We start from the raw sequence: 24,215 nt of genomic DNA on the forward strand, positions 1-24,215 counted from the left end.
AATCTGTTTTGGATAGAAAGGAGCATGAGACAGCTCTGAATCAATTAAATTGCTTGATTTGGCCAACAATAATGACATGTTAAGCTTTGTAGTACTAGTTGCTTTGTGTTCTTTTATAAACTGTTCCACTGACAGTAGCAGTGTATAAGACATTGATTGCTGGTGTTCATTGGAGAAATTAGGGATCATTATGAATGGATATTCTGATCCAGTTTGTGTTTCATTGCAGGTTTCCATGTGGTTATCCAAGATGTTTGGAGACCAGCAAGTTCCTTCCTTTGAAGAAAATCCATGGACCATGGATATTCTCTGCCAACTTATGGAATGGAATGAAACTCGAGATTGTGATGTTACACAACTGATTGAGGACCTGAAGCAAAAAACTGAAGAATACAAGTCTGATGGTGAGTTATTTGCCAAGTATTGTTCAACTGTATATTGTTAAATTCAGAATTTGTGAGTGATAGAGTTTCGCAGTAGTACCACCTAATGATCATATCATGGAGATTCCATCCTGTGGGGTGCTCAGTAAGATTACAATGGTTTTCTGTTCTGTATTTTATCTTCCTTAGCTTTAGAATCTACAGAGTATGTGCATTCTTGTAAGTTATTTTTTTGGAATGAGTTTAGAGTCCTTTGCTCTAACACTTTCACTCTTCCTATAAAATTGTCAGTTGTTCAGTGAATTCGCAAAGAAAAATGATGAAGCCTAACTCTTTAATCATACTCTGTTGTCTAAAGTAGTGGGTAAGTAGCAGCTTTTGTATTTTTGCTGTAGCATTTTTTTAGCATGGTGGAAATGGAGAGAAACTTCTCATTGCCAACAATACTGCCCACAATTAGATTGATTAGAATTAATTCTCTATCCTGATGGGCAAAACTCGTGAGTTATTTTAAAGAAAGTTTAGGCTCTTGCTTGGAGCCGTGACAGGCGGGTAACTCGTGATTCAAACCTTGGATGTAGAATGGAATGCCAGCGTTTGGGTCCAGGCTAATGCCAATTTTAACTTGACTTGAAAATATGATATTTGTAAATTATTTTTCTCCATCTATTCAGCTGACTACGTACAGGATTTCATTATGGACAGTGTTGGCCTGTCCACCTCTAGCCTGTCCAGTACTGGGTCTAGCTGCCTGAAAACACTGGTGGACAGCAGCCTTGCTTTGAACTTGAAAGATACTTCCCAAACCAGGTAATCATCTGATGTAGATAAACAGTAAGAATGTTTCACTGAACTTAATTTAAAATTAAACTAAAAGTAAGTGCTCTTTGTCTCCCGCCCCTATGCATGCTATTATTATTATTATTATATTTATTATTATTATTTTATCCAAGAACTCAGAATCACACTCAGTGGCCTATTTATTAGGTACACCTGTACACCAGCTTGTTAACGCAAATATCTAATCAGCCAATCATATGGCAGCAACTCAATGCATAACGGCATTGAGTTCAGTTATTGTTCAAACCAAACATCAGAATGGGAAAATGTGATGTATATGACTTTGACTGTGGAGTGATCATTTGTGCCAGACAGGGTGGTTTGAGTATCTCAGAAATTGCTGATCTCCTGGTGTGAAAAACAAAAAAACATCCAGTGAGTGGCAGTTCAGTGGGCAAAAATGCCTTGTTAATGAGGAGAAGGGCAAGACTGGCTGACAAGAAGGCAACAGTAATTCAGATAATCATGTGTTACGACAGTGATGTGCAGAAGAGCATCTCTGAATGCACAACCCATTGAACTGTGAAGCTGATGGGCTACAGCAGCAGAAGACCATGAACATCCACTCAGTTAGGTACAGGGTGTACCTAATAAAGTGGCCACTGAATTTACACATCATTTTGTAATAGTTGTTAGTCATATCCACAGCTTAATACAGTTGCTTGAATGGGTTGATCTGATTATTAATTTTAAATACAAAATCCCGGGCTTCCTTTTCTTGCAAGCTGCCTTGTGTTGTTTCTTAATAACCACTCTTCTATCAGAGTTCGAATAGTAGGTGATGTCAAGCCCATTTTGTCTTCATTAGTGCCTGGTAATTGTGACTGTAACAGGTACTGATTTTCTCCATTCCACACTTCAATGCTGCCTACATCATTACTTTTGAAAGTCTTTTTAATTTTTCCTTTTCCCTCAGCCGTGACTTTCACTTACTCTGAAGCATTGACCTCTTGCTGTGATGCTGTTAAACTTACAAGATCCAACAGTATTCAGCACTGTCTGCTTGCGTTTGACCGTTCTCCCTCTTGCCGCTGCTGGAGAAAGGTGCAGGAGTCTTGGGTCCCATGTTGCAAGGTTTGGAAGCAGCCGTTGGGCTCCTGGACCAGCTCCACACAGCTCTGTGCTGAACGTGCTTTGTGGCTGAGGTCTCACTTTCAGTGACTCTTCGGTTTCATGTTCTGTGTGTGTCATTTGTAAGTCTTGTTGGCGCAATTTGTTCTTTTTAAAGTACAATTTAAGAGTAAAACTGATATAATTTTCTGTAGCCTGCAGAGAGTCACCAATGTATGCCTGTACCTTCTTACATATTGGGTGTTTGAAGGTGCATTGTGTTATTTTATTTCTTTAAACAGGTTCTTTGTTTTGTAGCAGCCTGCAAGATTAATCTCAAGGTTGTATACTATATACCGGTACATACTTTGATAATAAATGTACTTTGAATCTTTGAGCTCCTTCAATAGTTTGTTGGCATCTCAACTAAAATTATATCATCTTCTGTCCTGTGCCTTCTGAAGGAAAACATACTTAAGTAGGATTTAGAAATTATAATTAAATTAATTTTTAAAAAATCCACAAATAAACATTCATGATATAGACAAAGTAAGCTGTGCCCTTCCTGGAATATTTCTCTGTGGCACTCTGAAAACTCACCAAGCGAATTGAAAATTTAAAAATTGAGTTTGTGTATATCAAGAGATAAGCTCTATTTATCACATATACGTTGAAACATACGGTGAAATGCGTCATTTGCATCAGATCAGGGAAATTGTGCTGTGTAGCCTCAATAGTAACCGTGTATCTGGTGCCAGCAAAGCATGCCCGCAACTCACTAATCCTAAACATACTGTGGGAGGAAACCCACGTGGTCACAGGGAGAATGTACAGGCAGTGACGGAAATTGAACCCAATTGGTGATCGCTGGGTTTGTCGTAGTGTTACAAGCTATTGTAACACTATTGGCCTGTACCAGAAAACTAGGTATGATTTGCAGAGGACTATTTCATGGGTGAAGAGAAAACTTCAAACGAGGTTGGAGGCGACATCAGATGCACCGTGACTCTGGCAGGGTCTGCAAGACATTACTTCCTACAGAGCGAAACCCAATAGCACGAATGGCAGCGTGGCTTCACTACCAGACGAACTCAATGCCTTCTATGCACGCTTTGAAAGGGAGAACACAACTACAGCTGTGAAGATCCCTGCTGCACCTGATGACCCTGTGATGTCTGTCTCAGAGGCCAATGTTAGACTTGACTTTAAAGAGAGTGAACCCTTGCAAGGAGGAAGGTCCTGATGGGGTACTTGGTAAGGCTCTGAAAACCTGTGCCAACCAACTAGCAGGAGTATTCAAGGACATTTTCAACCTCTCAATGCTATGGGCGGAAGTTCTCATTTGCTTCAAAAAGGCAACAATTATACCTGTGCCTGAGAAGAATAATGTGAGCTGCCTTAATGACTATTGCCTGGTAGAAATGTTGGCAGTGATGAATAGCTTTGAGAGGTTGGTCGTGACTAGACTGAACTCCTGCCTCAGCAAGGATCTGGACCCATTGCAATTTGCCTATTGCCACAATAGGTCAATGGCAGATGCAATCTCAATGGCTCTCCACACGGCTTTAGACCATCTGGACAACACAAACACCTACGTCAGGATGCTGTTCATCGATTATAGCTCAGCATTTAATACCATCATTCCCACAATCCTGATTGAGAAGTTGCAGAGGCTGGGCCTCTGTATCTCCATCTGCAATTGGATCCTTGACTTCCTAACTGGAAGACCACAATCTGTGCAGATTGGTGATAACATATCCTCCTCGATGACTATCAACACTGGCGCACCTCAGCAGTGTGTGCTTAGCCCACTGCTCTACTCTCTGTATATACATAGCTCAAATACCATCTATAAGTGTGCAGACGATACAACCATTGTTGGTAGAATCTCAGGTGGTGATGAGAGGGCGTACAGAGTGAGATATGCCAACTAGTGGAGTGGTGCCGCAGCAACAACCTGGCACTCAACGTCCGTAAGACGAAAGAGCTGATTGTGGACTTCAGGAAGGATTAGGTGAAGGAGCACATACCAATCCTCATAGAGGGATCAGAACTGGAAAGAGTGAGCAGCTTCAAGTTCCTGGGTGTCAAGATGTCTGAGAACCTAACCTGGTCCCAACATATCAATGTAGTTATAAAGAAGGCAAGACAGCAGCTGTACTTGATTAGGAGATTGAAGGGATTTGACATGTCAACAAATACACTCAAAAACTTCTATAGGTGTACTGTGGAGAGCATTCTGATAGGCTGCATCACTGTCTGGTATGGGGGGGCTACTGCACAGGACCAAAAGAAGCTGCAGAAAGTTGTAAATCTACTCAGCTCCATCTTGAGCACTAGCCTACAAAGTACCCAGGACATCTTCAAGGAGCAGTGTCTCAGAAAGGCAGCGTCCATGATTAAGGACTTCCAGCACCCAGGGCATGCCCTTTTCTCACTGTTACCATCAGGTAGGAGGTACAGAAGCCTGAAGGCACACACTCAGCGATTCAGGAACAGCTTCTTCCCCTCTATCATCCGAATCCTAAATGGACATTGAATCTTTGGGCACCACCTCACTTAAAAAAAAAATACAGTATTTCTGTTTTTGCATGTTTTTTTGAATCTATTCAACATACACAATTGATTTACTTGTTTATTTATTATTATTAATTTTTTTTCTCTCTGCTAGATTTTGTATTGCATTGAACTGCTGCTGCTAAGTTAACAAATTTCACATCACATGCTGGTGATAATAAACCTAATTCCGATTCTAACCACAATGCTACTGTGCCATATCACACCTGTTCACAATTTGTTCCCCTTTCATAGAATGATACGGTATTACAGGCCATTTGGTTCACGGTTTTTATTTATTTATTTCATGTTATTTTAAGTATTTACTGTAATTCATGTTTTTTCTCTATTATTATGTATTGCATTGTACTGCTGCTGCAAAGGTAACAAATTCCATGACATATGCCAGTGATGTTACCGGATTCTGATTCTGAGGCCTGTGCAAATGTTGTGGAGGAACAATGTGAATAATTTCATACATTATTATGGCGTAAGAGCACCAGAAAATGTTAGCTGCAATAGACCGCCCTTGAATGAATGCTCGTGATCTTGTATGCTTGGTGGTGCTAGTGTCATGTGCTGAGTGACTTACAGTGGCAGTGGAGAAATAGTTTAAATTTATTCCATGCACTTTAAGATAGTTAAAGTGCCACCTTGTGATGGGGCTTCACATTACAATTACAATGTCCATTTTAGTGCAAAGTGATCAGAGTGGTCATAGTGTTCCTAAGCAAAATAATTGTTCTTGAACTTGGTGGTGTGAGACTTCAGGCTTCTGTAGGTCCTGCCTGATGGTGACCCAGATGGTGGGGATCTTTGATAGATTTTGTCTTCTTGAGGTAGCATCTTCTGTAGTGGGAGGGATGTAAGTGCGTATTGGACAAAGTCTACTACTCTGCAACTTTTTACATTCCTGCCTATTTGAATTGCCACGATGCAACCATTCAGGATACATTGTTGTACATCTGTAGTAGTTTGTTAGAGTGTTCAGTGACAAGCCGAACTTCTTTAACCTCTGAAAATTGTAAAGACGCTGGTGCACTTTCCTACTGATTTCATCTATGTGCCGCCCAGGCAATGCATCTGGTATATTAACGCCTAGGGATTTGAAACTGCTGAGTCTCTCCACTGCCAATCCCCTTATGTGGTCTGGCACATGTTCCCTCTCTTTCTCCTTCCTGAAGTCAACAATCAGCTCTTTAGTTTTGCTGACCTTGAGTAGGAAGTTGTTGTAGAGGCACCACTCATCCAGATCTGACTTAATGCCACGTGATTTGTTCAACAATAGCAGGGTCATTGGTGAATAAATCTCCATTAATCAAAAAAGTTCATCAATCTCCACTTTGAATATAATAAACATGTGTAAACCCTGTCACCTCAGTTTTCAGACATGTATTGGTTGTTCATCATTTTAAAGTTATTTCCTTTGTAATCATTCTATCAAAATTAATATTTTTACTTTTGTTCCCTCATACCATTTTTACAGAATTAATAACTGGGTTTTCAGTAATAGTATTCCTAAATGTTTCTCCTGTCTAAACCTGTTTTTTAAAATATATATCTTTACTTAAAGATCTGATAACCCTAGCCTCTAATCGTAATAAAACAAAACAAAGTTGAATGCACCCAGCAGGTCAGGCAGCATCGGTGGAAAGAGAGACATAGTCAGCTTTTTTGATCTGTGATCTTATTTAACCTCTAATTATAAAGCCATTCAGACGTAATCTTTCAGTGTATGTATTTTTTTTTACCTTTGTACTGATAGGGAGTCAGAGACATCCTAGCCACGTTGCACTCTGATGCTGTAATAAACCTGGTGATGCAAAGATATTGGCTTTCTGAGAAACACTCAATGTGCTGGGGTAGACTGACAGTTATAACAGGAGGAAGGAAATGTGTGTCAATTTGTCAGAAATGTGCATGTAGAACTTAGTGGCTGTACATACCCAGGGTAAAGCACAGATTAAATATAACAGTATATTGGAACTTAACTCTTAAGTTCTTCAAAGATTTCTAGTTGAATAGAAGGCAGGAAAAGACACGTGAAACCAAGTCTGATATTTTTTCCTCAATGTAAGTTGAAATGCCACCTATTGGAAAGAGATGGTTCTACTGGCATTCCAGTGCTGTGCAAACTGGAACCAGAGAATTGTACAGCTCAGACAAAGACCATTCAGCCCATTGAGCCTGTGTTTACTTTTTGAAAAAGTTATCCATTTAATATTGAATGCTGGCAAGCTGTTTGATGTTGAGTTTTAGCAATTAATCGATCTGACCCATCTCTGATTCCGTCTACGTGTGTACTCAGTTCCAGCAGGGTACACATGACAAACATTGATCTGACTCAGAGTTTTCTGTTTGCATTGCTTTGCTGTTGTATGACATTTTCTTCTTTTTTTTTAGCTTTGTGCTTGCAATAAACGACTTGACATCTGATCGTTTAGAAGCTGAGAACAGACGCCAGAGAGATCTTATTAGTGAACTGTCGAAAAAGCTGACTGAAATCATCATGCTGGAAAAGTCTTTACAAACGTGAGTGTCAAGTAGCTTCTTTGTTTATTTCTGTTGCCGTTCCCCACCTTTAGCTTTATGCAGCACCTTTATAACTAGTTAGATATTTAGCAAGATATATCAGTTAAAACTATACTTTTGCAGTATAAATTTGTAAGCAAAACTACTGTTTTTTTAAAGATGTAAGAATGGATTGAATAGTGGAAAATTGTTGCACAAATTCTGCATCACGAAAAATAGATTTGACCTGATTGAACATTGTTTTTACCTAAATTTTTATATATTTTTCAAGCGGTACCAATTTTTATTCCGAAATCCTTTTTTACTAATGTTGATTCAAAAATTTCCTCATATATATGGCAGAATAAAAATCCCAGGTTAGGTAAAATATACTTACAGAAGACAAGGAAGGATGGTGGGTTGGCATTACCCAATTTCAGATTTTACTATTGGGCAGTTAATATTAGATATTTGATATGTTGGTTGAAAGAATGGGATGGTCCTTTTGGCCCTCATTGGGTGAGTTTGGAAACTAAATCGGTATCTGCTTATGCTCTGGGTTCTATTTTAGGGACATCTCTCCCTTTTGCTCTTTCTAAATTGCCGAATCGAATCGACAACCCGATAGTTAAATATACCTTACGTATATGGTTTCAATTTCGGAAATTTTTCGGGTTGACTCAATTTGTGTTAAATAGTCCTATTGTATCTAATTGTTTTTTCCACCCCTCAATTATAGATCAAGCTTTTTTGGCTTGGAAAACTAAGGGATTATTAAGATTTTCTGACTTATTTTTGGACAACTGTTTTATGTCTTTTGAGCAATTAGCAAATAAATATAATTTGCCTAGATTTCATTTTTTTAGATACTTACAGGTTAGGCATTTTTTAAGTACGGTACTTCCTTCATTCCCAAATTTTGTGTCTTCAGATATTTTGGAGAGTTTGTTTGAATTAAACCCTTTTCAAAAAGGGCTTATATCAAAACTTTATAATATAATTATGAAGATACGTTCAGTGCCCTTTGATAAGACCAAAAATGATTGGGAAAGAGAGCTTAATCTTATTATTCCTATTGAGAATTGGGATAGAATTCTTCAATTAGTTAACACATCATCTATATGTGCCAAACATTCATTAATACAATTTAAGGTTGTGCATAGGGCCCATATGTCCAAGGATAAATTAGCTCATTTTTATTCTCATATAAACCCTATTTGTGACAGATGTCAATCAGAAATCGCGTCTTTAACTCATATGTTTTGGTCATGTCCGATTTTGGAAAAATATTGGAAAGATATTTTTGATATTATTTCGGCGGTACTGAACATTGATTTACAACCCCATCCTATTACCGCAATTTTTGGTTTACCGATGATGGGCTCACTTCACTTATCTCCTTCCGCCTGTCGAATGATTGCTTTTCTCACTTTGATGGCTAGAAGATCTATTTTGTTGAATTGGAAGGAAATTAATCCTCCCACGGTATTTCATTGGCTTTCTCAAACTATGTTATGTCTAAATTTAGAAAAAATTAGAAGTGCTGTATTTGATACTTCTATTAAATTTGAAAAGATACAGAGACCATTTATTCAATATTTTCATATGATGTAATGGCCCTGTGCCAGGCTTATTGGTTTTTTCAGCTTTAATCGTATGTATGTTGAGAGGATCGGAGTTGACGACATTGATGTTTATGTATGCTTGTGAGATATTATGAACAGCCCTTTTTTTTTCTTCTCTTTTTTTTTTAGTTTTTTTTTAGTTTTTTCTTCCTTTTTTGTTTTTTTTTCTTAGATATTAGATTAGTAGATTAGTTAACTTTCATATATAGATTTATTTATTTTTTCTCTTTTTTTATATTATATATTATGGAATATCTAGACTTACCTTGTTCATATATATACTATATGGTTTATGTTTTGGGAAAGCTTACTTATACTGTATTCATTGTTTATGTATTCCTTCATGTGTAATGGGAGTTTATATGTTTGTAATCCATTATTAATATTTTAATTGTATTTTGTTCATAATATTTTTAATACTAATAAAAAGATTAAAAGAGAGAGAGATCATTGTAAATTGGAGAATATAGTCCTAAAAATACAAGTAATGCACTGTTGGTCAGAGTTGACAATGGATGTTGCTTCCTAGCTGTCTTAGATACGCAGCCCTGGGCAGTATGATACGGAGAGCAAGCTCCCCTCTCTATGCATCAGATGAACTCAAAGGAATGGTAGAGACCAATACAGTTTGGCACCAGCAGCGCCATGGGAGTTGCCAGTCAGCACTGAACTCAATGTAGGGACTCCAGCTTCGGATTTTTCCCTCAGAATCTATTCCCAAAGCTTTCCCCATGAATCAGAATCAGAGTCAGAATCAGGTTTATTATCACCGGCATGTGACGTGAAATTTGTTAACTTAGCAGCAGCAGTTCAATGCAATACATAATCTAGCAGAGAGAAAAAAAATTAATAATAATAAATAAACAAGTAAATCAATTACGTATGTTGAATAGATTTTATAAAAAGTGCAAAAACAGAATTACTGTATATTTTAAAACAAAGTCCAAAGATTCAATGTCCATTTAGGAATTTAGGAATCAAATGGCAGAGGGGAAGAAGCTGTTCCTGAATTGCTGAGTGTTTGCCTTCAGGCTTTTTATCTCCTACCTGATGGTAACAGTGAGAAAAGGAGCATGCCCTGGGTGCTGGAGGTCCTTAATAATGGACGCTGCCTTTCTGAGACACCGCTCCCTAGGTATAGATACAGGCAGTGGAGGTTTGAGATTCAGAGTCATTGAATATGACTTATTTAGTAACTGTAAACTTATTTCCTAATAAACTAGATCATTAGCTGCTGATTTAGCAACAGTAATTTTGGAGTATTGCAGAGTACACTTGCCCTAGTGCTGTTAAGCTCTAAAGCACTTCACAATCAAATAGTTATACTGTAGTTGAAGACAACAGTTAATGTTTTGGGTAAATGGCCTATCATCAGTGTAAAGCTTCTACTGTGGCAAAAAGATCATATGTGGTTAAGGTTGAAACTGGAATGTTAAATTTAATCAAATCAAAATCATGGTTGTATGAAAGAGATACTGAAGGTCTGTTTCCTCCTGCATGAAGAGTCTAGAATTAAGAGACATCAGACCACCAGCACAACCGTAATACCTATGTCAGGCTGCGGTTTATTGATTACAGTTTAGCGTTCAACAGCATCATCTCCTCAGTTCTAATTAACAAGCTTCAAACCTGTGTCCCTGTACCTCCCTCTGCAAATAGATCCTTGATTTCCTCATTGTGTCAGTGAAAATCAGAAATAACATCTCGTCACTAACGATCAACACAGGCGCACGTCAAGGATGTGTCCTTAGCTTTCTACACTCATGACTGTGCGGCTAGGCACAGCTCAAATGTCAATTATAAATTCACCGATGACATAACTGTTGACAGAATCTCAGATGGTGATGAGGAGGCGTCCAGGAGTGGGATAGATTGGCTAAATGCTTTTGCAACTAAAAACTTGCACTCAATTAGAAGCATTATTGATTTGTTTTTAATATTCTTATTGAAACTTATAGTAATATTTATGTATTGCTCTGTACTGGTGCCAAAAAGGACCAAATTTCACGTCATACAGTATGTTAGTAATACTACCGCTGATTCTGATTCAGTGATTGAGATTGCATTTCTGTGATGATAGTGCCTTGCCACTAGAAGGAGTGGTGCCTCTTTCCCAGGAACCGATAGCCTCTTGTGGCAGTGTCAATCAGATCACAGTCATCCATCCGCAGAGTTACTGTATCCATAACAATTGCAGTGTTACATCACAACAAACCGTGTTATGTGTGCGAATGTTCCATTTCCTTCTTTCCTACCTATTCACCTACCATCCACCTACCCACTCATCCACCTACTTACCTACCTATCTACCCGCCTCCTTACCCACTCACCCACCTACTTAACCATCCACGTACCGATCCATCCACCCACCTACCTACTCATCCACCTACCCACCTACCTACCAACACTGGTGGTTTAAATATAGGAGGAAGAATTTCCCGAACTCGTGGCCAATCAGGGTCTCTCTTGAACTAAAGAAGGTGATGGGAATGAGGGAGATTGAGGCCACCATGCCAGTTGAAAACAAAGGATGTGAATTTTGAAATTGAAATGACGTTCAACTGGAAGTCAGAGAACAGGTTACAAGTTAATGGGTTGATAGGTGATGTACTTAAGGAGGTAAAGTTTTGGATGTGCTTGACTTTATAGGAATTAGAAGGTTCAGGAGGGGAGCTGTTATATAATTGGATGTGGAGATAACAGATGTGGATTAATGCAGTTGCTGAGATGAGGCAATGGCTAGCACCAAAGATAGATGTACCAAAATGGTAGCAGTTTAGAGAGAGCTGTAGTTGGATACATTAATCTCAGTGAGGTTCACTTTGTGAAGGTTTCAATATTTGCCAGAGAGGGAGAATGTAGAAGACCGATTTTTGATTTGTGAGATCCCTGAAGGCATATGAGTGGAAGGAAGAGGAATGATCACAGGAGGTTCTTCGGTGCTAATTGGATAGTGAGGAATGGAATTCCACTGAAACAGGCTGTGCAGGATGATCAATGAAGTCACCTTGTTGACTCCCAGATATAACTGGCACCTGAAGCACTGTGCTGGAAACCCTTAGAAACTCTAGACTCTGTCTCAGGAAGCAGTTCAGCTTCCATCTCTGAACCTGCAGAAAGAGCACAGATGATATCTAAGCAAATAGACTACAGCTTTCTGAAGACATTGGCTTCTGGTTTATAAAGTGAAGCACATCCTGTGTAAGTAAGCTTTGTAATTAAGTTAAGGACACAATTGCACAAGTTTACCATATGGAGTTACAGAGTGTATTTTTTGCCCAACTGCACTAATCCCATTTTCCTTCACAAGTTCCATATCCTTCTATACTTATTGAAATATCTCTTAAACTTTTCGATTGTATCTGACTCCACATCTGGTAGTGAGGAACAGTGTGTGTGCGCTAAAAACAGAATATTTCCGTCAAATCTTCTTTAAAGCTTCTTCCTTTCACCGTAGCTATGCACTCTGCTTTTTGAAGAGTGGGGAAGTGATTCTGACTATCTACCCTATCCTTGCCTCTTATAATTTTATATTCTTCTGTCAGTTCACCCCAATGTGGCAACAACAATCTCCTCAAACTCCTAATGAAATCTAGCTGCTGTCATGCTTTCTTTGTAGCTGCATTAATATGCTGGGTCCAGGTTTATCCTCAGAGATATTGACACCCAGGAATTTGAAATTGCTCACTCTTTCCACAATACTCCAAGTGCAGTGTAATTACTGTTTTGTAATGTTGCGACATAATATTCCAAATGGTATTTTTATGTGCTACCCCATGAAGGCAAGTATGCCATATGACACCTTCACCACCCTATTGGGGAACTAGGGACACGAGGCCCAAGTTCCCTCTGTTCATTAACATTCCTTAGTGGCCTACCATTTCTGGTGTATATACTATCCCTCTGACATCCCAAAATGCATCACCTTGTACATGTCAGGATTAGATTCCATCTATCACCACTCTTCCAACTTTCCACCTGCTATACCTCTAGACCAGCTTCCTTTTGCCACTTGACAAGTAACTTATCATATCCTCTACATCCAAGTTATTGATATGTATCATAAAAGGAAAATGTCCCAGCACTGATCTCTGTGGTACATCACTGATCATAGTGCCGGTAAAAGCATATTTTCACCACCACCCTATGTTTCCTTTCACCAAACCCATTAGCCAAATCGTTTTGTATCTCATGTGCCTTAACCTTCTGGAACAACCTACCACACAGAATCTTGCCATGTGCCTTAGTAAATTCTATACTGCCAATGTCATTTTCCTAGTTACCACCTCAAATAAGAAACTGACCAGATCCCAAGTGCACATAAATCTGTCACTTGGGATTTTCTCCAATAATTTCCTTGCCACTGATGTGAGGCAAACCTGTAGTTGCCCAGTTTATTGCTGCTGGCCTTTTTAAATAAAGGAACAACATAAACTGTTGCCCAGATTTCTGACATCTCATCTGTAGCTAACAAAGATGCCAAAGTCTTTGCTGGGCCTAAACTGTCTCTTCTCATGCATCACATAGCAAACTGAAATAGATCTTAGCAGTCCTGGGGATTTCTCAACCTTCATGCACCCTTTAACATCTCATACCTCCAACTTCTTAATGCTTTTCTAGTTTATCCACATACTTTTCCGTGAACTCACTATCTCCCATCTCCCATGTCGTCCTCCTTGGTCAATTCAGATGAGTATTGATTTGGGACCTGACACAACCCCTGACTCCACACACAGATCACCTCTTTGGTCCCTAAGGGAACCTAATCTTTCTCTCACTATCCTGTCACTCCCTCTGCTTGTTGTCTTGCAGAAAGAGACCATGATAATGACAGGAAGAAGGATATTTCATGCTGAATGATCAGAATTGGTTTAGGGACTCTGTGGTTAGGTCACATTCTTTGGATAGCACCTGTGGCTATAGCTGAACAAAGTACTCAATGATTACCCTAGAGTAAATAGTTGACTTTCACTGATGCCACCCTGCCTGACGGCTTTGAATTTTCTCATTTTAAGGGATTTGTTGAAGACAGATGATGATGTCATAGAAGCGAAGGCAAAAGCAGAGAATAGAAAACAGAATATGGACGTCTTCATAAAAAAGATGAAAGAATGGAGCCAATTGAGCCAAAATTTAGAGGTCAGTGCCGTAGGTTTAAGGGTGATTGCTTGAATCTGCATCACCAGGATTGGTTTTATATGCATTAAGAAAATTCCTGAAACTTGGGAGGCCCAAAATTTAACTTTGGATTAGGTTGTTAATCATGCTCCATTACCAAGATCAAAGAATTTGTCTTAAACTAAATGCAGAATCAATTTAGTTTGAGTTTGATTTTCATTCCAAGTGAAATAAAAACCTTTGTGGTACACAGAAAGCGCTAGCATTAGGTTGGGCAGAATTCATCCAGGGCTCTCAGTCCTAACTTCTGAAAATGGAACCATGAGATGGTGTAACTGTGTGGATGTTGTGCTGCAGCAGGGCTTGAAGCAAGGTTCTGTTGCCTTTTCCAATAGACAAATGGACAACCAACTGTCTCTAAAGTAACCTGGGATTTTGCCAAGCCTGTCGTTACCTATTTCTACGTCTGCCAGCGGTGCTCTATCGAGTCTCTAGGGTGTGAGAGATATTGGCATCCTAACTGTTTTGAGTTATATAATTGTTGTGTATTTCCATTAGTTGGCTGAGATTAGAATCACCAGTACCCCTTATCTGAAATGCTTGGGGCTGGAAGGGTTTCAGATCTCAGATTTTTTAAAATTTTGGAATATATAATGAGAAAGCTTGTGATCGCCATCTTTTCTGAACCTGAATTCAAGTGCTACCAGTAAGCAGTCTTTGTCTTGCGCTTGTTTATTGCACATATGTACTTAACAGTAAAAATTATTACCAACCATTAATATAATTAAAATATAATGTGTGCAGGGTAACAAAAGCAGCATCGGGAGAATTCCAAAGTCAGCTGTTGAACAACAGCAAACAATGGCAGGCTTCGGTCTCCACCCTTGATGCTGCATTTTGATTAAAAAGTTACAGTTCACTGTATTTGTATTTTACTACTTTTTAGGTTTTACGTAAGGTGTAAAAACAATCAGCGTTGTAGACTTGTTCTGGTGTTAGATTTTCATCAGCGACAGTTTTTGCAAACTCAGTGAATTTTTCTCCTACTTCGTGATCAGCAGATACTTTATTTTTAAATATTTAGAGCCGTTCCTTTTCCTAAATTTGTGCAACCATCCTGCTGAATATTCACAAATGCCATCAATTTTTAGTCTGTTGTGATAGATCTTTGCATGTTTCATGATCAGCATACCGTTAAGTGGCAAATGTTCATTCTGACATTGACGATACATGATTGAGATTTTTATTTTTTGCTTTATGCAGTGTTTTTTCTATTTTTCATTAACTTCTGTCATTACATAAATGAAGTCACTTCTCAGAACTGTCTTTGATGTGCAGAGACCTGTGCATTGCCTAGGAGCTTTCCCAGTGCCTTGAGGAATTTTCCCTTTGTGATGTCATGTTAGCACTCAAGAACATTTCAAATTTCGGATTATTTTGGATTTTGGAATTTTTGGTTAAGGGGTGCTCAACCTGTACTAGGAATAGATCATTGGCTTCCATCCAGACTGTTACAGGCAAGGCAAGTAAATATGTGATTCTGGATTTCACAAATAGAGCACACACATAAAAGCAAAGAGGTTATGTTGATTGCCTGTAAAACACTGGTATAGTTGGTTTTCCTCTGATTTTCTCTGTATTAAGTTGTATATCTCGGCAGAAGGTGTTCTAATCTGTAGTTATGTTTCCTAGTGCATAAACTAGTTACTGTTTGTTATAGCATTTATACGGAACTGCTGTCAATGACACAGATCTGGAAGTTGTATTTGGGTTAATTTCTTTGGTAGAGCTAGCTACTTGTTTTGGTAGCTGTCTAGTTTTGGGTTGTGTGGGTGGGATGGATTTTCCAGTTCCAACATTTCTTTATTGGTTAGGACATGTTTATATTTTGACCTTACGAATCTATGTTTACATCTCTGCTCCCAGACTGCTATTGTACCGCTTGATTTTTTATATGCCTGCTGCCTTTTATGCATTAGTAATTGATAATGGCTAGTGCACTTAAATTTGTGAGCTGGAATGTAAAGGGACTGAACCACCCTGTTAAAAGGAGGAAGGTATTCTCACATATTAAACAACTCAAAGCTGACATTGCTTTCCTCCAAGAAACTCATATTCGTTCATTATTCAGTTCTCAATTCGGATTTAAAGTTCCATAAGATCTGGGGGCGTTTTATCGAGTACTTTCATAACCTTCCTCTTGACTAGGGTTTTTTTTTTCTTTTCGGTCCCTTGCTTTCAGCTCCCTTTCTTTTCTGGTAGTAGGCATTATTATCCTCTGTTGCTAAGCGTATTCACAGTCTGGGAGTTTGACTGTCCGGACTTATACTCTCTATACTGTGTGGTGGTTGGTCTGGAGTTGTTTTTTTTTCTTGTGTTGTGGGGCTTGGGGAGGACACTAAGCTCACTTGTCTTTAATTTAGGTGCTTTTTTGTTAAATTCTCTTCCTCTGTAGCATATTGATATTGTATGCTTAACCTTGCTCTGTATTAATGCTCCTCATTGGGATTTGGGGTTTTTAATTTTGTAAAATGTTTTGAAAAACTAATAAAAATAAAAATAAAATTAAAAAAAACACTGGTATAGCTAAATACCTCAGAATGTAATGGAATTCCTCGTGTATCAAGGAAAATGCAGTAAACAGGAGGCAAGACAGCATGTTTTGAAGGAGAAGTAATGCTTTAGATTAATGATCCTTCATAAGGGGATGATGGAAACATTAGTAGGAAAACTCTCCATGAAGAAAGACAACTGAGACATAGGAGACTACGCCAGATGATGAAATCTGGAGCAACAATCAATGTGTGGAAGATCTCAGTGGGTCTTGCAGCTTCTGTGGGAGGAAAGAATTTGTCAATGTTTCAGGTTGCAACCCTACATCAGGATCAAAGTTGATTGTTGATCAAGATGAAAAAATGCTGATAATTAATGTTTGAAGCCAATCATTTAAGCTCAGGAAATCATTGTTACTCAGTATCGTATTGTATTGAAGAGTCTTCTTCCCAACACAGCTTTATCATTGCCCCTTCTGGACCTTCTCATGAGATCATGATTTTGTTGATTTCTCTTTTGTTGGTTCCACTTACACCATCTCAGATAATGAAACCCCAGCATTTTGCGTATGAAGCTTTCCCTTTCCAGCTTCCATCGGAACTTGGACAACATCCAGGCTTGTGGTGATAAATTGCAAGTAACTGCTACAGAAATGCTCAACAGGAGAGAACCAGCTCACTTCCCTTTGACATTCGGTGGCCTTACCACTACTCTTAGTAGCCTGGATGTCACAAGAAACAACTGGCTACATTAGAGACTGGAGTACTGTAGCTACTAAAGGTCAGAGGCTGCCTGTTCTGCAAGGTGTGAATAGTGACTTGATTTGTTAAAGTCAAATTACTACCTGAAAAGCATAAATCAGGAAAGTGTTGGAATGCTGCTAGTTTCTCTGAATGAATTCAAGTACAACCATCATCAAGTAGCCCAATGTTTTCCAGTCATAGAACAGTACAGCACAGGGACAGACTATTCAGTCCACATCATGCTGAATTCAACTAAATCTCTTTTGTCTTACATGATCCATATCTTTTCACTTGTTCCACATTCATGTATTTAACAACCTCTGGAACCCATCCTTCTGTTTCCAATACCCTGAGCAGCCCACTCCAAGCACCTACTACTCTCTACATTAAAAGGCCTTGCCCTGCACATCTCCTTAAGCTTTCCCCTTCTTAACTTAATTGCATATAGAGTTCTTGATATTTCTACACTGGGAAAAAGATTCTGATTGTCTATCCCATCTATGCCTCTCATAGTTTTATAGATTTCTGTCAGGTCTCCCCTTGGCCTCTGATGCTTCATGTTACAAACAACCCAAATTTGTCCAACTTCTCCTTATACCCTTCTCATTCAGACAGCATCCTAGTAAGTCTCTTCCACATCCTTTCTAAAGTCTCCACATCCATCCTATATTGGGGCAACCAGAATCGCACACTATTCTCCAAATATGCCATAATGCAGTCAAAGCAACATGATCTGCCATTTTAGCATCTACCAGTGAGCCATAGCTTTTGTGTTTACGATCCACAAGGTGCGTTGTACTTCTTCAGCAGCACCTCACATATTCTGATGTCCATCTCCAAGAAGGACTGAGACGGTAGATGCTTGGGATCAATTTTCCTCCAAATCAGTTACCATTTTGACTGGGATATATTATCATTACTCCTTTTGATGCTGGGTCTAAATTTTAAGATTAGATTTGCTTGATTTATCACATGCACATTGAAACATACATTGAAATGAGTTGTTTGCGTCAACGACTGATGCAGTGCGAGGTTGGGGACAGCGTGAAAGTATCACCATGCTTCCAGTGCCAACATAGCATGCCCACAACTTTCTAACTTTAACCCTAACTCGTATATCTTTGGGAAGTAGGAGAAAGCCCGAACATGCACAGGAAATACATGTGGTCATGGGAAGAATGTACAAACTCCTTATATTGGTGGGAATTTCAATTTTATGATCACTGGCTCAGTAAAAAACTTCATATTAACCACAATGCTACCTTGCTGCCCTTCAAGTTTCAGGAATTTTTGGAATAGCCAACTGAAAAGCATAGTGGGCTTACCTTACCATACAAATTTCTGTGGTTCACCAGAGGATCCTGAGAAATTGGGGGTGAACAGTACATTTACTAAATTGCTATTTTTAATGTACACATCCTGTAAATGAAGTTAGGAGAAAACTCAGGTCAAATTTCCTCTGTCCTAAGGAGAGTCACTCGAGCTTTTTCAATCCATCCATGTAAATGCCATCTTTGGAACTATTTTACTAAATTTTTACTATATTCCTTTCTCAACAGCAGTGTTGTTCCTGTGGCTGATTTGGGGAGTTTACAGTTGGTTATTATAACCTGTTGGCTTTTTGGCAATGCATATCACTTTACATTTTCCCATACTGAACTTCATCTGCTGTGTACAACCATTTTAATACCATAGGTGAAGTTGTAGACAGTGGTTAGTTGTGTAGTCTGGTGGTGGAGTAGAAGAGACTACTCGTTTGAACAACGATTCTGAGTGTCAAAATGATTTGCTCTGCTGTAAATCTATACTATGCTTCTAAAAAAGAGTGAAATCAGTCAGCTGCATGGAAAATTAATCACTGATACTACAGACTAGCTGGAAGTTATTGTGAGCTCAGTAGATTCATTAATGTCAGTGGACAGTCATCCATGAATGCTATATTGCTTTTCAAAAAATAGGAATAGGTACTATAGGTAATTGTTCAATATAATTATATTATTATGCAATAGATCATTTATGTTCTTAACAATGTATTCACTGACAGGAAACACAAGGTTATTGTAAGATTAAATGGAGTATTCCATTTGGAGAAGTAAGTACTGAAATGTTCCAGTCAACAATCATGAAATTTCACTTTAGAGTATTGTTTAACTCATCACCTATTCCCACTCCTGTTATTTTTGTGTTTTTGTTCTTGATATAGAACTTATTTTGTGTCGAACTTACTTTATGTAGCATTGGATAATTATTTTTTTCTTTTAACAGAACGAGCTGAAGAAGGTTGGATTTGACTCAAGTTTAGATCATCGATCACTGGTGGAACTCTCTGAGGTGGGTATAGGAATGTCAATAATTCAATATGACCTGTGTAGATTTTAAAGTTGTGAAGTAATCCAGCCCAGAAAAGGCTCATTGGCTCACCATATCAACTGACAAATACCTGTCTAAATTAATTCTACTTTCTAGCACTCAATTTGTCTTGTATTTAATGGCACAGAAAGAAATCTCTAAGTGAGATGTAATTATTTTTAACGTAATTTCACCACTGTATTATGGCATGTTAGGAAAGAGTTCTTCAGTGTAGTGAACTAAGGAGCCTGTCTTGTCACCCAATGCCCTAAGCATTAAGTTGGGATGAAGGCTGCCAGTGATCGGGGCCTATATTCCAGCTAAATGATAAAGAACTGAGAATCTGAGTGGTTGTTTAACCTTTTTTTTGTAAGCCTGTAACACATGAGATGATTGAGACCAATGTGGAACTGAATGTGCTGAATATCCATGAAGTACAAGTCTGCAAGCATCAAATTAGCTTCTGTCCCAGTTTTTGATTGGAAGCAAGTCTGTAATGTAGAAGAAGCTTACAGAACTGATATAGAGTGGAAGTCTTTGAGACTGATTATTCAGTGTGTTTACTTTATAGAAGCTGAAAAATGTCAACCAGGAAGTAGCATCTTTAAATGAAAAACTGAAATCCTACCAAGATTTGACACCTGTAAGTACTTTGGTTATATTTGTTTTCACAAGCAAGATTAGGAATAAAAAGCAACACACACTAATTCTAGAGGTCAGGCAACATCTATGGAAAAGAGTTAGGCCAAGACCCTTCTTCAGGACTAGTAGGGAAATGGGGAGATGCCAGAATAAAAAGGGTGGGAGGAAGGGAAAGAGGCCCACTAGAAGGTGATAGGTGAAGCCAGGTGGGTGGGAAAGGTAGAGGGCTGGAGAAGAAAGAATCTGATAGGAGAGGAGAGTGAACAATGGGAGAAAGCGAAGAAAGAAGGAGGAGAGGAGAGTGGACAATTGAAGAAAGGGAAGGAGGAGTAAAGTTGATATTTTGTACTATTTACTGAAATCTGAGTTCTAATGCTTGTTACTAACCTTTTTTTGTTCGGTTGGGGGGGGGGGGGGCTTGTTGAATCTGTATTTTTCAGAATCTTTATGCTGCCAAAGTGAAAATTGAGGAAACTAAACTGGAGCTGGTAAGTGGTCAACAAAACTAAAACTTAAATTAAAAATGAATTCTGGAAAATATTCAGCAGTTCAGGCAGCATTCATGGACAGGAAACAATACCACAGGGTATTGAACTTCCATCAGAAATAAAAGTTATAAATGTAACATAATTTAAGAGAGAAGCAAGGAGGAAACAAACAAGGTCTATTATAGAATAGCAAGTAGGAGATTAAATATTAGAAAAGCTGACTCTTGACAAAGTAAAGTTGTGTTGTGACAAATAAAGAAAGGTGATATATGAGAATCATTGCCAATAGTTGCTATCTGAAAAGTCTGGACCACTGTTAACGATCCAGAAATGTTGAATTCAATGTTAAGTCTTGATATTGAGAATGCCCAATGAAACGATAATCTGGCATTCCCATCCTCTCAGCACTCCAAAAAGACTTTTTCTGTGATACTGTGGTCCCCTTTCAATACCCTTCCTTTGTAAGGACAAGAGATACATGGGTTACAGATACTGCATTCACTAAATATTATCTTCTTAATTTCGTATTTCCAGCAAATTTTACCTTTTGGACAATGTTTTTACTGAATGTATTTTCATTTAGAAATTGTTTCGCTCAATTGAGCAGATTCTGAATTCCAGAATCTTTGCTGCAGAAGTACAAGAATTTTAGTGCTATGTGCACACCCTCTTAGAGTTGTAGATAGATAAAGCATGGAGATAAGGTGTATTTGACCCATTGGGTCAGCACCACACATTGATGCTAATCTTACGTTGATCAACATTTCTTATTCTCCCACATTTCATCTTCTCCCCCACCACAACCCAGAATTTACCACTTTCCTACACACCAGATCAATTTACTCATTAATCTTCCAGTCCATGTCTTTGGGATATGGGAGGGAGGGAACCAGGAACCAGAGGGCAGGTTGAACCTGCATCTCTTTGAAGTTGCTCTACTAACTGCTCTGCTTTCTTGCACCTTCTTGTGTCCTCTTTCTTATTTTTCTCACTCCAGGCTTTTAAATCTGCTGCATCCTAAAATCGTCAAGCATATTTCCTGAGAAAAAGGCAGTTAATATGTTTGATTGACTTGAGCTTGTGATCACATGTACAATGGGGATGTCAGTAATTCGTTATTGACAAACCGTTTAAAAAATTGTTTCCTTCCATTCAAAAACAGTTTCTTTTTTGTCAGTTTTGGAAAATTAATTTCTTGTCAACAATTTTATTGTGACTATAATGACCAGGTTGTAAAAGCCTATCTGATTCAATGGTATCATTTTTGAAAGGTAACCTATCATTCTTAATAAATCTGGTGAAAAGGTGGATGTCAAAACTCATCAGTATAGTTAACTCTTCTGTACCTTGGTGTCTGCCAAAACACTTAATCTCCATGTCAACACATATTAAGAGTACAATTGGACAGACCACCCACCACTGATCTAGTCACTGAATTTAGACAATAAAGAGAGAGTAAACCAATTACACACAGCAAGGTTATCACATCTGTCTACAATTAGGTCCAATTTAGGACGGGTGTCTCTTTGACTCTATTGACAGCCTTTAATTCCTATACCTTTCAGCCATTTTGTAGGCTCCCCTGTTAAAGTCACTGGTAATGTCCTGAACCAGCAACTGTGAGAGCACTGTGTTGGCGTAGTGGCATAGAAAAGGGGGTGTACTCCATGAAGCCTCAAAGGATCAAGTCAAACCAAGAATTGCTCAGGAACTGAACTGGCTAAAGCCTGAAAGCCACAAGATGGCTCATGGAGGAATCAAAGTGGAGGCTGTGGGAAAGCTGTTTCCTGCAAATCCCCTCTAAAGTCATTTCCCATCCTGAATTGGAAGTCTGTCTCCAGTTCTTCATTCTTGTAAATTGTAGAACTCCCTTTTCAACAGTCCTATGGGAGCATCTTCACTGAAAGAACTGTAGTAGTTCAAGATAGCAACCTGAACTGTTTTTAAAGACTGGTTATAAACAAGCACTAAATGGTGGACTTGCCACATTTCCACCTCCTGCTAGCTTGAATAAATGGAAACTGATATTTTCCAGTTCATCTCCATAAAGCTATACAGAACAGTGTGAGTTTTATTTTACAATTTAAAAAAAAAAAATGATTGACTATATCCATCATTCTGGGCACACTTCTGACCCACTCTTCTTTGTTAAAATGGGTAAACTCAGCATGCAGGTTAATCGGAAAATGGTGCTGAGATACATCCTAGGATGTGCTGGGCTCACATCATCAGTGATGTAATCCTAAGGTCATCCGGTGTTTTGGGTCTTTCAACATCAGACATTCTCGCTCGGGTGACCCAGCCATGGTTGATCAGGCTCTGTCTTGTGTCCCAGCACAGGTCACATCTCTTGATCCTTAGCCATCTGGAGGTTCACTCTGCAGCCTCTGTGACGGGTCTCATGGTGCCTTTCTTTGCAGTCTCCATAATGACAAGGAGAGAGTAGGTTCTGCAGAGCGAGCTGCCAGCAAAACCTCTACAACCCACCTCTACCGGCTCGCATCCTGCCCTCCATCCCTGTCTCTGGCACTGCTCTACCAGCTCTTGGTATTTGGTTTTCTTACATTCAAACACCTCCTCAATCTGCTCTTCTCTACAACTGTTAATTATTCAAGGTTTCTGACAGAACGACAATGTCAGGCCTCAGGGATGATGATGCAGTGAGATCAGGGAACTTCAATTGCTTTCCAAGATTGACATTCAGTTGTTGATCAGACGCTGTGGCGAGCAAACCTGCTGGTGATCTGGGCTGAGACAATGATCTCACTGCTGATTTCTGGTGAGCCTGTGCTGTACATTGCCTTTTAGTATTAGTTCCTTTGCTTGTCGTCTTCCTTGATATTATAAAGCAAATTGCTTTCAATAGGTTCCTTTTCATTTAGATTCCACTGAAGTTTATATGGACTCTTCGTCTCAAGGTGTCTCAATTTCAGTTTCCTTTCTGACTATGATTAAAAAAACTGACTTTTATGGGAATTCTGATTCTGAAGAAGAGCTATTGCAACATCACCCAGAATTCCTGATCTGGAGATGTGAAAAATCAGGTTTATTATCACCGGTATGTGACGTGAAAATTGTCAACTTAGCAGTTCAATGCAATACATAATGTAGAGGACAAATACATAAGTAAGTAAATCAATTACAGTATATTAGCACAGTATAGATTAAAAATCATTGAAAAGCAGAAACCATATATGTTAAAAAAGTGAGGTAGTGTTCATGGGTTCAATGTCCATTTAGGAATTGGATGGCAGAAGGGAAGAAGCTGTTTCTGAATCGCTGAGTGTGTGCCTTCAGACTTCTGTACCTCCTACAGAGAGAAAAGGGCATGCCCTGGGTGCTGGGGGTCCTTAATAA

General features: G+C 38.8%; 1 protein-coding gene across 1 annotated transcript in view; it reads left to right on the forward strand.

The window, feature by feature from the left end:
• haus1 (HAUS augmin-like complex, subunit 1) overlaps nt 1-24,215 on the forward strand; it is a 43,286-nt gene that overhangs the window by 13,556 nt on the left and 5,515 nt on the right. The window contains exons 2-8 of the mRNA XM_073042294.1: nt 230-404; nt 1,058-1,193; nt 7,233-7,361; nt 13,981-14,104; nt 19,645-19,710; nt 20,300-20,371; nt 20,811-20,858. Of these exons, the coding sequence (XP_072898395.1) occupies nt 230-404; nt 1,058-1,193; nt 7,233-7,361; nt 13,981-14,104; nt 19,645-19,710; nt 20,300-20,371; nt 20,811-20,858 (750 nt within the window). The remainder of the gene's footprint in view (nt 1-229; nt 405-1,057; nt 1,194-7,232; nt 7,362-13,980; nt 14,105-19,644; nt 19,711-20,299; nt 20,372-20,810; nt 20,859-24,215) is intronic.

This window comes from Hemitrygon akajei, chromosome 4 (genome assembly GCF_048418815.1).
Source record: "Hemitrygon akajei chromosome 4, sHemAka1.3, whole genome shotgun sequence".
Classification (NCBI taxonomy): domain Eukaryota; kingdom Metazoa; phylum Chordata; class Chondrichthyes; order Myliobatiformes; family Dasyatidae; genus Hemitrygon; species Hemitrygon akajei.